General features: G+C 44.1%; 1 protein-coding gene across 2 annotated transcripts in view; it reads left to right on the forward strand.

Annotated features, from left to right (window-relative positions):
• WWP2 (WW domain containing E3 ubiquitin protein ligase 2) overlaps positions 1-14,574 on the forward strand; it is a 156,027-nt gene that overhangs the window by 16,149 nt on the left and 125,304 nt on the right. For both annotated transcript variants that reach the window (XM_066348153.1, XM_066348154.1), the window contains exon 2: positions 7,301-7,385. In XM_066348153.1, coding sequence (XP_066204250.1) covers positions 7,316-7,385 — 70 coding nt within the window. In that variant the 5' untranslated portion in view covers positions 7,301-7,315. The remainder of the gene's footprint in view (positions 1-7,300; positions 7,386-14,574) is intronic.

Genomic DNA, 14,574 nt, shown 5'->3' on the forward strand with positions numbered 1-14,574 from the left:
TGATTCAGTATACATGCATATAAAATGTACATTTATCTGAACAAACTTTTTTGAAATAAAATAATACTTTATGTATGCTATACTTTAGAAAAATTATTGATTGATTTTAGGGAGAGAGGAAGGGAGAGGGAGTGAGAGAGAAAAACATCAATTTGTTGTTTCACGTACCATGCGTCATTGGTTGACTCTTGTATATGCCCTGACCGGGGTTTGAACCCATAATCTTGGCATATCAGGAAGACATTCTAACTAGCTGAGCTACCTGGCCACTACTCTATTATTTTGTATTGTGTTTTTCTTTTTCTTTTTTTTTTAGAGAGAGAGAGAGATACAGACCGACCGACCGATAGGGACAGACAGGAAGGGAGAGAGATGAGAAACATCACCTCATAGTTGTGGCGCCTTAGTTACTCATTTATTGCTTTCTCATATGTGCCTTGACCGAGTAGCTACAGCAGACCAAATGACCCCTTGCTCAAGCCAGTACCTTGGGCTCAAGCCAGCGATCTTGGGCTTCAAGCCATGACTTTGGGCTTCAAGCCAGAGACATTTGGGCTCAAGCCAGTGACCATGAGGTCATGTTCATGATCCCATGCACAAGCTGGCAACCCCACGCTCAAGGTAGCAACTTCAGGGTTTTGAACCTGGGTCCTCAGTGTCCTAGGCCAACACTATCCACTGTGCCATCGCCTGGTCAGGCTTGTGTTTTGTTTTTAAAAATGTTGTCAAGGGTTACATGAAGATTAAGTTCAAAGGACAATATAGTTTTTATTTATTTTTTATTATTATTATTTTTTGTTTTGTTTTTATTTTTTAAAAGAAATTTGGGTAGATTGACCAGATTTAGTCTTGGCTTACTCCTTTTCATCACACTAAATTCATTACTCCCTTTTTTTCTTTTGTAACACAGAGAGAGTCAGAGAGGGGGCTATTACTCCCTTTAATAATGAAATTCTTTGTGCATCTATAATCTTTGATGCTTTGTAAACATTGTCTCCCCGCCCCAACTCTCTGCTGACCTCAGGTTTATGCTAGCTCATTCTTTTTGGAGTAATTTGGATGTAAACGTTTCCCATTGCTATTACCAGGGAGAAACTACTTGAGTCCATGTGTAGTTTTTTTGTTTTTTTTTTTTGTATTTTTCTGAAGCTGGAAACGGGGAGAGACAGTCAGACAGACTCCCGCATGCACCCGACCGGGATCCACCCGGCACGCCCACCAGGGGGCGATGATCTGCCCCTCCGGGGCGTCGCTCTGCCACGACCAGAGCCACTCTAGCGCCTGGGGCAGAGGCCAAGGAGCCATCCCCAGCGCCCGGGCCATCTTTGCTCCAATGGAGCCTTGGCTGCGGGAGGGGAAGAGAGAGACAGAGAGGAAGGAGGGGTGGGGTGGAGAAGCAAATGGGCGCTTCTCCTATGTGCCCTGGCCAGGAATCGAACCCGGGTCCCCCGCATGCCAGGCTGACGCTCTACCGCTGAGCCAACCGGCCAGGGCCTGTAGTTTTGTTGAGATAAATACAGAGTAAATTCTGGGTCTCAGATTTTATAAACTTCCTGTAGTAGGTAGTGGGTCTTTGGACCTAATGCCCATTGGGAACCATGTCCAATATGGGACCCTAAGACAAGCTCATAGGTTCAAAGTATTTTGACCAGGTTAGAATCTGATGTCTCTTCAGTGTAATGCTTCTTTTTTTTTTTTCTTTCTTTTTTTTTTGTATTTTTCTGAAGTTGGAAATGGGGAGGCAGTCAGACTCCCGCATGCGTCTGACCGGGATCCACCCGGCATGCCCACCAGGGGGTGATGCTCTGCCCATCTGGGGCGTTGCTTTGTTGCAACCAGAGCCATTCCAGCGCGTAAGGCAGAGGCCATGGAGCCATCCCCAGCGCTGGGGCAAACTTTGCTCCAATGGAGCCTCGGCTGTGGGAGGGGAAGAGAGAGACAGAGAGGAAGGAGAGGGGGAGGGGTGGAGAAGCAGATGGGCGCTTCTCTTGTGTGCCCTGGCCGGGAATCGAACCTGGGACTCCTGCACGCCAGGCCGACGCTCTACCACTGAGCCAACCAGCCATGGCCGCTTATTTTTCTTTATAATGGTTTGAAAATGTTTTACAATTCAAGATATCTGCCTTGTAATGTCAGGGTGGTATCTTGTTAATTGGATCTGGAAAGAGAGACAAAGCCCCACAGAATCACTTGGATTCTGATTAGAAGACTATGGACTCTAAGAAAGGACTGGAGAGAGAAAACAAGATGGTGCTATCTGCTCCGATTCTCCTGCTTTCCCAGTTGGTTTCGTTCTGAGCCTTCTTTAGAATCTATCTGATTGACTTTGTTTTGGGGTGAAGTATAGATCAAGAGTTTTCCCATTTGGTGGGCCACATGGGCCTTCATTTTTTATTCTCCTGGACTCTGCTGGATTATCTCGAGTTTGGGCCAAAAGGCTGGAAACAGCTGATGTTCAGGAGAACAAGCTAGTTTAAAAACTACTCTCAGTCAGGTCGCCTTAGGAAAGAAAGAGTCCCAGAAGATGTGAAGGTTTTAGAGTCTTTTATTTTTAAAGTCTATAAATAATGGATTTCCAGCTTTTAGTGCTTTAACCTCTGTTACTAAAAGCCCCTAGGCTTAATTTGTAATCATTAATCTTTCCTTTATTATTCATGATAAGATCTTTTTTTCCCCTTAAAATTATTGTTAAATAATGTAAAAGATCAAACATATGAAATGGTTCAGAGAATAAGATAACAAAGTCATAAACACTACCATCTGGATTTAATGGATATTAACATTTTGCCATATTTGCTTCAGAACTTTTTTCTTTAAAGATAAAATTTTGCAGATACAGTTGAAGTTCCCTTAGTCTCTCTCTTGATAGGGTGGTCAGGGTAGGCCCCTTAAGATGGCAACGTTTGAATAAATGCCTGAAGAAATAAGTGAGGGAATAAGCCACATATGTATACAGCTGGGGAGAAAAACATTCTAGGCAGAGGGGTAGGAGCCCGATGAGGAAGCATGTCTGACCTGTTCAAGGAACTGGGGGTGGGGAACCATGTAGTTTGAGGGGGCAGAGAAGTGAGAGACGAGATTAGAGAAGCGTGTGGTGGTGGCGGGAAGGCGTAGCGTCCAGGACCCCCAAGGTCGCTTGAAAGTCTTTGACATTTACCCTGAGGTAGACAGGAAGCCACTGGATGGTTCCAAACAGCAGAGGGATATGATCTGACTCACGTATTGACAAAAATCACTCTGCTGAATTTAGAGATTATATCGAAGGGGCAGAAGGCAGAAGCTGCAGGAAACACAAGAATAATTCAGGTGAGAGATCATGGTGCTTTTGATCAAGGCAGTGACAGTACAGGTGGAGAGAAATGTTTGAACTTGGACATATATTAAAGGTAGAACCAATGGTATCTATTGACAGATGGAATGTGAAGTATAAGAAGGAAAGGGAAGCAAGAATGAGCTTTTGAGATTTAACTTGAGCCACTGGATGAAAGGAGTTGTCGTGAGAAACAGATTTATAGGGAAGGGGGTTGGGAGATATCAAATGCCCAGTTTTGTTAGTAGACACAAAAGGTCTGAGGATCAAGGATGAGGTTTCTACTGGACACACCCATTGGGATTGTCAACAAGTAGGTGGTATTTAAAGCCATGAGATAGTGCGAGTTAATCAAGAGAAGAGGTGTTCAGGCCTGGACTATGGGGCACTCTGGTAGTTAGAGACTGAGGCCTGGACAAAGAGCAGCCTGAGAGTCAGGAGGAAGAGCAGACAGGTGTGGTGTCCTGGGAGCCAAGGAAAGAAAGCATTTTAAGGAAAAAAGGTGAGCAGTGGTGTCCGATGCTGTGATACAAGATGAGGACAGAATTCACCGTTGCATTAAATAACTTAGAGGTCTGGTCTCTAGAGATCTTGGTCAGAATAGCTTCAGCCTTGTATTCCTTTGGTTCTGGATAACACTCAGAGGTTCTCTGTGCTCTTTCACATGGAAGGTTGAAGTGTAATGCCTGTATGGAGTAGTCCAGAAAAAACGAGTCAACTTAAAATTTTGAACTGGATATATCTTAAAATAAGGCAAATTCTTTTTCTTTTTTTTGCAAAAATCTTGAAGCAAGAAATTGTTTGACCCTAGTTATGAAAAGTGTCAAAATCAATGTCACTTAGCTGTAGTAACATTTAATTCTCATATTTTTGAGTAATATGGTGAGTTAATGACCATGTTTTAAAGCTGAACAACTCTTCAAAATAGGAAATTAGGAGGAGGGATCAGATATAAATAGAATAAAAGAAGGTATTAATGATGTTGAATAGGATTTTTTTTTGTGTGTGTGTGTGACAGAGGCAGAGCGACAGAAAGGGACAGATAGGGACAGACAGACAGGAAGGGAGAGAGATGAGAAGCATCAGTTCTTTGTTGCAGCTCCTTTGTGTCCTTAGTTGTTCATTGATTGCTTTCTCATATGTGCCTTGACCAGGGAGCTACAGTAGAGCGACTGACCCCTTGCTCAAGTCAGTGACCTTGAGGTCATGTTTATGATCCTACGCTCAAGCCAGCAACCCTCCACTCAAGCTGGCGACCTTGGGGTTTTGAACCGGGGTCCTCTGCCTCCCAGGCTGATGCTCTGTCTACTGCGCCACTGCCTGGTCAGGCTAGAATAGGAATTTTATAGTGTTTTTATAGGAGCAGTTCTCAAGTATGGTCCTCAGATGCTGGTGGCCCTTGAGACTTTTAGGGTTTTGCAAGATTAAAACTATTTTCATTTTATTTGCCTTTTTCACTGTAATCACATTTGCATTGATGGTGTAAAAGCAATGGTGAGTAAAGCTATTGGTGCCATAGCATGAGTCATGGCCATGCCACTAAGCTGTGCTGCTGTCATTGTATTCCTTACCATAGCACACTCAAAAGAAAGAAAAGAAGTCCCTGGCTGGTAGCTCAGTGGATACAGCCTCTGCCTGGTGTATGGACGTCCTGGGTTCGATTCCCAGTCAGGGCACACAGGAGAAGCAACCATCTGCTTCTCCCCTCTTCTCTCTTCCTTTTCCCCTCTTGCAGCCAATGGCTTGTTTGGTTCGAGTGTGACCCTGGGCGCTGAGGATAGCTTGATTGATTTGAACATCAGCCCCAGATGGTGTTGCAGGGGGATCCCGGTCAGGGTGCATGTAGTTGTCTGCCTCACAATCTCTCCTCCTTCTCTCCTCTTCTCTCACCTTAAAAAAAAAAAAAAAAAAAAAAGAAAGAAGGAAAAGAAAAAGCCAGTTTCATTACAAAATGTCCTTGATGAAGCAGTATAAATTAATTTTATTGTCTTGACTCTTAACGCCTGTCTTTTTAATATTCTGTGTGATGAGATGGGAACTAGACCTGAAACACTTCTGCTACATCTTGGTATACAGGTTGTAGTGAGAAAAAGCATTTGTGTGGTTGTTTGAATTGGGAGCTGAATTAGTTGCTTTTTTCGTGAAATACATTTTTACTTATAAAAGCTAACAGACCCACTAAAGTTACTGTATTTGAGTATGTGGCAGTCTTTTGTTGAAAATGAAGTGAACCTGTCACTAAAAGGAAAACAACTGACAGTATCTGTTGCCAAATATAAAATAGAAGTTTTTATGTGAAAATTTGAATTTTGAAACACATATACTACCAAGCGCTGACAGCTTCCTGGTACTTAAAGGCTTGTTCGATGAGATCACTGGTGACATTCACAAATGTGATTTTTTTTTTGATATTGTAATAATGAACATAATTTGATATTGTTTAATGACATTTGGAATATCTGCATAACTCAATTAACTAATACTGTTTATGTGACAATCTATAATATTACAAAATCATATATGAGTAAAAGGATCCATTCAAAGTACAAGATAGACTTCTAGCCAAGATAGACTTGACAGGGACACCTTATGGCTAACGATCTCATCTTCTCATGTACTTATTGGCCATTTGTATGTTTATCTTCTTTGGAGAACTGTTTATGTAGATCTTTGCTCATGAAAAAAATGGAATTATTATTGTTTTGTTTTCTTGAGAGAGGCAGGGAGAGAGAGACAGGAACATTAAGCTGCTCCTGTATGTGCCCTGACTGGGGAATCGAACTGGCAACCTCCACGCTCTGGGACAACACTCCAACTAATCGTGCTATCTGGCCAGAATTTTTTTTTTTTAATAGACAGAGAGAGGACAGAATGGGGGAGGGAAGCATTCATTTGTTAATCTACTCAGTTGTGCATTTATTGTTTGCTTCCCATGTGTGACCTGATTGGGGATCGAACCCACAACCTTGTTCCTTGTTGTTTCAGGATGATGCTCTTTTTTTGTGTGTGGCAGAGACAGAGAGAGGGACAGACAGACAGAAAGGGAGAGAGATGAGAAACATCAATTCTTTGTTGCGGCTCCTTAGTTGTTCATTGATTGATTTCTCGTATGTGCCTTGACCAGGGGGCTGGGGAACTACAGCAGACTGAGTGACCCCTTGCTCGAGCCAGCGACCTTGGGCTCAAGCTGGTGAGCCTTGCTGAAACCAGATGAGCCCGTGCTCAAGCTGCCGACCTTGGGGTCTTGAACCTGGGTCCTCTGCATCCCAGTCTGACGCTCTATCCACAGGCATCAAGATGATGCTCTTAATTGACAGTGCTAACTCACCAGGGCCTTATTATTATTTTTTTATTGTTGAACTGCAGTTTTATTTATTTTTATTATTATTATTTTTTTCCAGAGATAGAGAGAGAGTCAGAGAGAGGGATGGACAGGGACAGACAGACAGGAACGGAGAGATGAGAAGCATCAATCAGTTTTTCGTTGCAACACCTTAGTTGTTCATTGATTGTTTTCTCATATGTGCCTTGGCCGTGGGCCTTCAGCAGACTGAGTAGCCCCTTGCTTGAGCCAGCGACCTTGGGTCCAAGCCGGTGAGCTTTTGCTCAAACCAGATGAGCCCGCACTCAAGCTGGCGACCTCGGGGTCTTGAACCTGGGTCGTCTGCATCCCATTCCGATGCTCTATTCCCTGCACCACTGCCTGGTCAGGCTGCAATTTTATTTTTTGAGATATTATATTAGACTCTCCTTCCTCCAGACTTTGATATAACAGTGCTCTTCCTAGGCAGTTCAAGACCTTTCCAGGCTCAATAGTCATTATAAGACAGACACACACCACAGTGCTGGAAATAGCATGGTCACGGTGGATTCGAGGTTTATGTTTTCTTGCTTCTGTCTCTTTAAACTCAGATATTCAGGTTGGATCTAGGTCCTCAATCTCTTTCTTATCAGATATTCTCTAAACCTACTGCTGTGTTTGTCTTGCAGTTTCCTGGTGATGACATGGCCTCTGCCAGCTCCAGCCGGGCAGGAGTGACCCTGCCTTTTGAGAAGTCTCAGCTTACTTTGAAAGGTGAGTGGCACTGTGGGGAGTGTTAGTCATTTGAGGTACAGCCCAGTCTGTGGGGGAGAGGTGGAATTATACTACAGCTTGGTCTGGAGAGCCAAATTCTGTGCAATGGTTTAAGAGGGTAATTGTTCGTTCTCATAGGGTTTTTGTATTATATCAATAGCTGGAGTTCTTGACGAAGAAGGCAAAAAGGAACTTTTGGCAAAAATGATCTAAAACAGTGATTCTCTTATGTCCCAGGGCTCTTTTCTATCTCCACTCATTTGCTAGGTGATCTCATCCAGCCTCCTGGCTTTAACTGTCACCATTATAAAGTCACAGCAAATTTGTATCTCTAGTCTGACTTTTCCTCTGAATGCCAATAGCTCGCTTGTTCGTCTCCTCTTGAGTGTTTAGTGAGCATCCAAAATGTGACACATCTGGAACCGAGCTTTTGACATTCCCCCACATAGTTTGTATTCAGCTGGTCAGCACATCTGGTTGTGCCTGTCTTTAGAATGTATCCAGCTGCAGCCGCTTCTCACTGCCCCCACCGTCCCACAGACTGCCATCATCTCCACCTTCCTGCTTCTACCTTTTGCCCTCTTTCATCCTGTTGGTCACACAGCAGCCAGTGATCTTGCTAAAATGTAGGCTAGCTATTGTTAGTCCTCTTCTCAGACACATTCAGGGCTCTCCATCTCACTCAAGATGAAAGCTGAAGATCCCACATGACATGACCCCCGTTTCTCACCCCGTTACTCTTCCAGTTACTCAGCTCTAGCCACGCGGCCTCTTTGCTACTCATTGACTATACCAGGCACATTCCTACCTCTGGGCCTTTGTACTTGCTATTTCCTCTGAATGGAATGCTTTGGGCTAGATATCTACCTGGCTTGCTTCCTTACTTTCTTTAGAGATTTTCTCAAAAGTCACCTTCTTCAACCAGGTCTTCCTGATCTCCCCAGCCTCAGCTTCCCCACTTCTACCCCCTTTTCTACTTTTTTTTCTTTTCTCAGCCCTTGTCACCGTTGAACACAATAGATGTTTTTATGTACTTCATTTATTGACTCTCTCCTTCAGAAGAATGTAAGCACTGTGACAGTAGAACTTTTTCTCTATTTTGTTTGCTTTTGATACCTCAATGACTAGAACAGTACCTGACACTGGTAGACCCTCAATAAAAATTGCTTGAGTGCAGGGTTGCTGGCTTAAGTGTGGGATCATAGACATGATCCCATGGTCGCTGGCTTGAGCCCAAAGGTCACTGGCTCGAAGCCCAAGGTCGCTGGCTTGAGTCCAAGACTAAGAGGTGCCGGGGCAGGGGGAACTGCACTCAGTGCCCGAGTTCAGACTTCTCAATGTGGTCATCCCGAGGCATCCTTGTATCTTTCGTCAATATATACCTATATATTTTTGATAGAGACAGAGTCTGAGAGAGGGACAGATAGGGACAGACAGAGAAGAAGGGAGAGAGATGAGAAGCATCAATTCTTCGTTGGACTGTTGCGGCACCTTAGTTGTTCATTGATTGCTTTTTCATATGTGCCTTGACCGTGGAGCTACAGCAGACCGAGTAACCGCTTGCTTGAGCCAGCAACCTTGGGCTCAAGCTGGTGAGCCTTGCTCAAAACAGATGAGCCTGCACTCAAGCGACCTCGGGGTTTCGAACCTGGGTCTTTCGCGTCCCAGTCTGACACTCTGTCCACTGCACCACTACCTGGTCAAGCTTTTTGGTCAATATTTTTAATTGTTGTTTTTTTCTTTTTGACAGAGACAGAGAGTCAGAGGGAGGGACATTTAGAGATGGACAGGAAGGGAGAGAGATGAGAAGCATCAGTTCTTCATTGCAGCTCCTTAGTTGTTCATTGACTGCTTTCTTACATGAGCCTTGACTGAGGTGCTACAGCAGAGCGAGTGACCCCTTGCTTAAGCCAGCCACTTTGGGCTCAAGCCAGCGACTTTTGGACTCAACCTAGCGACCATGGGATCCTGTCTATGATCCCACACTCAAGCCAGTCACCCCGCGCTCAAGCTGGATGAGCCCATGCTCAAGCCAGCAACCTTGGTGTTTCGAACCTGGGTCCCCTGTGTCCCAGTCCGACCTCTATCCACTGTGCCACCGCCTGGTCAGGCTTATTTACTATATTCATATACTTTAATATTTTTTCTTTCCTTTAACCCCTCAGTGCCTGTATTTGGAGGAAACCAGTATTGTTAGTTTCTTGTGTGTCCTTTCCAAGATACATCGGAGGGGTTGTGTTTTTGAAATCTTGAGAGCCAGGTCACCTTCGCAGGGAGGAATACCCTGCTAGCAGTGTGTGGGAGTACCATCCCCACATCTTTACCAACTCAGTGTGTTGTCACACTTTTCTCGTTGCCAGTCTGATTGATAAAAAGTGGTTTTCTCAGCATAACTTTATTTTGCATTTCTAAAGCAATGTTTAGCAACTTATCATACATTTAAGGGAAATTTGTATTTCCTGTGGATTGCCTGTTTATATTCTTTGCCTCTTTCTTAGTGAGTTATTGACTTTTTAAATAGTCTTGATACATTGTAATTATTTTTCTTGGCATCTCATTGCTGTGCTGCTCCAGCTCTGGTGAGGAAGAAGAGGGTTAGAGTGAACTGATAGGGTTCTGACCATGGGACTACAGCTTTCACCGTTTTACCTAATAATTAGCAAGAGTGGATTAAAACAGAAGCCTGCCCATGGAACCTGGCAACATCCTGAGGTCCCTATTTTGGGTCTGTAAAATTTAGGAACATCTACTGACTTCTAACAGATTACTTTGTTGCCTTTTGTCAATGTGAAGTTTCTTATTAGTGTGGAAAGAGCTAACTTGATAATATAGGTGCTTTTCATTCTATATGCATATAATCTAGAGATGGGATTTGCTACTTCACTCCCATCCAGGAAAATGGTGGGGGAGAAAGAGAAAGAAGATATAACAATTTAAATAGTGCGAGTGGTTCTTCCTCCCATGCACTTCATTGATAAAGCCTACAGTGCAGTTTGGGAGATGTTTCCTCCCATGCATTTCATTGATAAAGCCTACAGTGCAGTTTGGGAGATGTTACTCTGCTGTTTGCCTGTGTACTCTTGGGTCTTCTCATAGTACAATCCTAGCTAGAGTTTTGAGATTAAGTACATCAAGGTCCTTAAATTTAGCCAACTATTTAATCTGATATTTAACTTAAACAGTGGAAAACAAAGCACAGAAGAGCAAAAAGCTGAAACCTACTGAAATATAATGTACTGAGTTCTATTCTGGTGCCTTCCTAAGAGCTTTTCAAGGGTATAATTTTGGCCATATGTAATTTTTCCTTTATTTGTTGACTTTAAAAGTCAAATCCTATGAAAAGATGTGACTTCAATGAACAGTAAATAAACTTTGTAGATAAACTTGCTCGTATCTTGATGCCTTTATTTTGGCTTGTCTTTTAGAAAAAGAAACATTCAATATATTACCCTGCTGACTAATTATAAATGAGAAGGGAACATGTTTATTTCCAGTGGAGAGACCTGGCAGACCCCATGTTAACCAAGGAATCAGACTAGCATCCCCAATAGGACAGTCTGGTGTGGGCATGAATATATGATGTCATCTATGTAATTTTCTTTTCTTTTTTTTTCATTTTTCTGAAGCTGGAAACAGGCAGTCAGACAGACTCCCGCATGCGCCCGACCGGGATCCACCCAGCATGCCCACCAGGGGGCGATGCTCTGCCCATCTGGGGCGTCACTCTGTTGCATCCAGAGCCATTCTAGCACCTGAGGCAAAGGCCACAGAGCCATCCTCAGCGCCCGGGCCATCTTTGCTCCAATGGAGCCTCGGCTGCGGGAGGGGAAGAGAGAGACAGAGAGTAAGGAGAGGGGGAGCGGTGGAGAAGCAGATGGGTGCTTCTCCTGTGTGCCCTGGCCGGGAATCGAACCCGGGACTTCCACATGCCAGGCCGACACTCTACCACTGAGCCAACTGGCCAGGGCTATGTAGTGTTCTTAACAGAAATGTTCAATGTGAATCTGCTATGGGGAAATAATTAGAAAAATGCAGAATTTGGCATATTCTAGGTGACAGCTGGTGCAAATCTTTAAAAATCATTGTCATGGAAAAAGAAGGGAGAGCATTCTAGATTTTAAAAGGTTAAGGAGACAACAACCAAATGCAACATGCTCATCTTTTTTGTTTGTTTGTTTGTTTTTTGTATTTTTCTGAAGTTGGAAACGGGGAGGCAGTCAGACAGACTACTGCGTGCGCCCAACCGAGATCCACCCGGCACGCCCACCAGGGGGCAATGCTCTGCCCATCTGGGGCGTTGCTCTGCTGCAACCAGAGCCATTCTAGCACCTGAGGCAGAGGCCACAGAGCCATCCTCAGCGCCCGGGCCAACTTTGCTCCAGTGGAGCCTTGGCTGCGGGAGGGGAAGAGAGAGACAGAGAGTAAGGAGAGGGGGAGGGGTGGAGAAGCAGATGGGCACTTCTCCTGTGTGCCCTGGCCGGGAATCGAACCTGGGACTCCTGCACGCCAGGCCGACGCTCTACCACTGAGCCAACCGGCCAGGGCTCAACATGCTCATCTTGATTGCATCCTGGACTGGGGGAAAACAGTTATAAAAAATATGTTTGGGCCTGACCAGGCAGTGGCGCAGTGGATAGAGCTTTGGACTGGGATGCGGAGAACCCAGGTTCAAAACCCTGAGGTCGCTGGCTTGAGTGCGGGCTCATCTGGGTTAGCCAAGGCTCACCGGCTTGAGCCTAGGGTTGCTGGCTTGAGCAAGGGGTCACTCAATCTGCTGTAGCCTCCTGGTCTAGGCACATATGAGAAAGCAATCACTGAACAACTAAGGTGCCGCAACGAAGAATTGATGCTTTTCATTTCTCTCCCTTCCTGTTTGTCTGTCCCTCTCTCTGACTTTCTCTCTCTCTGTCACACACACAAAAAAATGTTTGGAACAAGTGAGGAAATTTGGATATGGAATGAATATTGAAATTGATAGAGGGAATACTGAATTTTTTTTGGTATAATAATGGTGGTATGGTTAGGTGGGAGAATGTCTTTATTCTTGGGAGTTACTCTCTGAAAGGATTTTTTTTTTCTTTTTTTTTTTTCAAGCTGGAAACGGGGAGAGTCAGACAGACTCCCGCATGCTCCCGACTGGGATCCACCCGGCACGCCCACCAGGGGCGATGCTCTGCCCACCAGGGGGCGATGCTCTGCCGCGACCAGAGCCACTCTAGTGCCTGGGGCAGAGGCCAAGGAGCCATCCCCAGCGCCCGGGCCATCTTTGCTCCAGTGGAGCCTTGGCTGTGGGAGGGGAAGAGAGAGACAGAGAGGAAGGAGGGGGGGGGGAGGTGGAGAAGCAAATGGGCGCTTCTCCTATGTGCCCTGGCCGGGAATTGAACCCGGGTCCCCTGCACGCCAGGCCGATGCTCTACCGCTGAGCCAACCGGCCAGGGCCTCTCTGAAAGGATTTAAGGCTGATCTCTCATGATGTCTACAATTTACTTTCAGATGATTTGCCAGAAAAAAAGTGTGTGGACATAGACATACATACACCCACACAAATGTAGATATAAATTTCATATATTTATATACTGTGAGATCCAGTAGGGTAGTCTTTATAGCCCCATTGAACTATTTACATTAGAAGTAAGTTAATTGTTCGATTCCTTGGTCAGGGCACATAAAGGAACAGCTGGATGTTCCTGTCTGTCTCTCTACCTACCTCTCTTGAAAAAACCTCCCAAAAGTAACTTAATTAAATTAATATCCTCAGTTGTGCTAGCCATATTTCAGTGCTCAGTAGCCATATGTATCACATGGCAATGCATTGGGTAGAGCTGGTGCAGAACATTTCATTACCACAGAAGTTCTCTTGAATAGCACTGCTATAAACACACAAGGAAAAAAAAGCAAATGTGGCAAATTGGTAACAGTTGGTGAAGAGCATATGATTATTCTATTCTTTCACTTTTCTATAGATAGGGAACTGCAAAATAAGACTACTACCTGCACCATGTGATCCTAGATTGGACCAGAAAAACAATTCTCTTTTGTTAAAATAGACTTTGATAGAACATTTGACAAAATTTGAGTAAGGTCTGTATATGAGAATTAGTATTAAAGAATGCCGAATTTCCTATAGTATGATATTTATACTATGGTTAGATTAGAAAATACTTTGTTCTTAGACATACACACTGAAGTATTTAGGAGTAAAGAGGCACACAGCCTCTGCAACTCACTTCCAAAGTTTCAGGGAAAAAATGTGTATATGAATGAGAAAAAGTGAGGGGAGACACAGAGAATAATAAGGCAAATATAGTAAAAAGTTAATATTTGGTGACTGGGTGAAAAGTTTATGGGGATTCTTTGTATTGAAGCTTTTCTAAAAACTGCTGAAATCATTTAAAAAAAAAAGAAAAAATCTAGGGGACAAAGTAGAGGACAAAAAAGGAAACATCATGGCAGAGTTCATAGACTTGGTCTGGGAGCTGGGAGACTTGAATTTAGGCTCAGGTTTGGCTCTGACTAGCTCTAGGATTTTGATATGCTATTTCACCTCCCTGGATATTAGTTGGCTAAATTATTATTATCAAGAAAGAGAGAGAGACAGGAAGGGAGAAAGATGAGAAGCATCAATTCTTCATTGCAGCACCTTAGTTGTTTATTGACTGCTTTCTCGTATGTGCCTTGATGGTGGTGGTGGTGGGAGCTACAGCAGAGTGAGGGACCCCTTGCTCAAGCCAGTGACCTTGGGTTTTAAGCCAATGACCGTGGGCTTTAAGCCAGCGATCTTTGGACTCAAGGCAGCAACCATGGGATCATGTTGATGATCACACGCTCAAGCCAGTGACCCTGTGCTTAAACTGGTGAGCCTGCACTCAAGCTGATGACCTTGGAGTTTGAAACCTGAGACCTCAGCATCTTAAGTCGATGCTCTATACGCCACCGATCAGGCAGTTGGCCAAATTATTAAGTAAAGAATTTGAACTTGTTGGTTTTAAAGAAACTGTCTAGGTCAAAATTATAGGACTAATTATAATTAGTCCCTTTTTTTTCCAAGTTAAGGGCCTGCATGCAGAGCTACTCCTGCACCACCAGGTGGCCTCAGTTAACCTGGTCTGTGTGTAAAGTATTTCATTTTACCCTGGGCCACATTTCCCAAGTCCTGACCTTTTTCTTCCTGGTACCTTCCCTGCTGTTC

This window comes from Saccopteryx leptura, chromosome 9 (genome assembly GCF_036850995.1).
Source record: "Saccopteryx leptura isolate mSacLep1 chromosome 9, mSacLep1_pri_phased_curated, whole genome shotgun sequence".
Classification (NCBI taxonomy): Eukaryota; Metazoa; Chordata; class Mammalia; order Chiroptera; family Emballonuridae; genus Saccopteryx; species Saccopteryx leptura.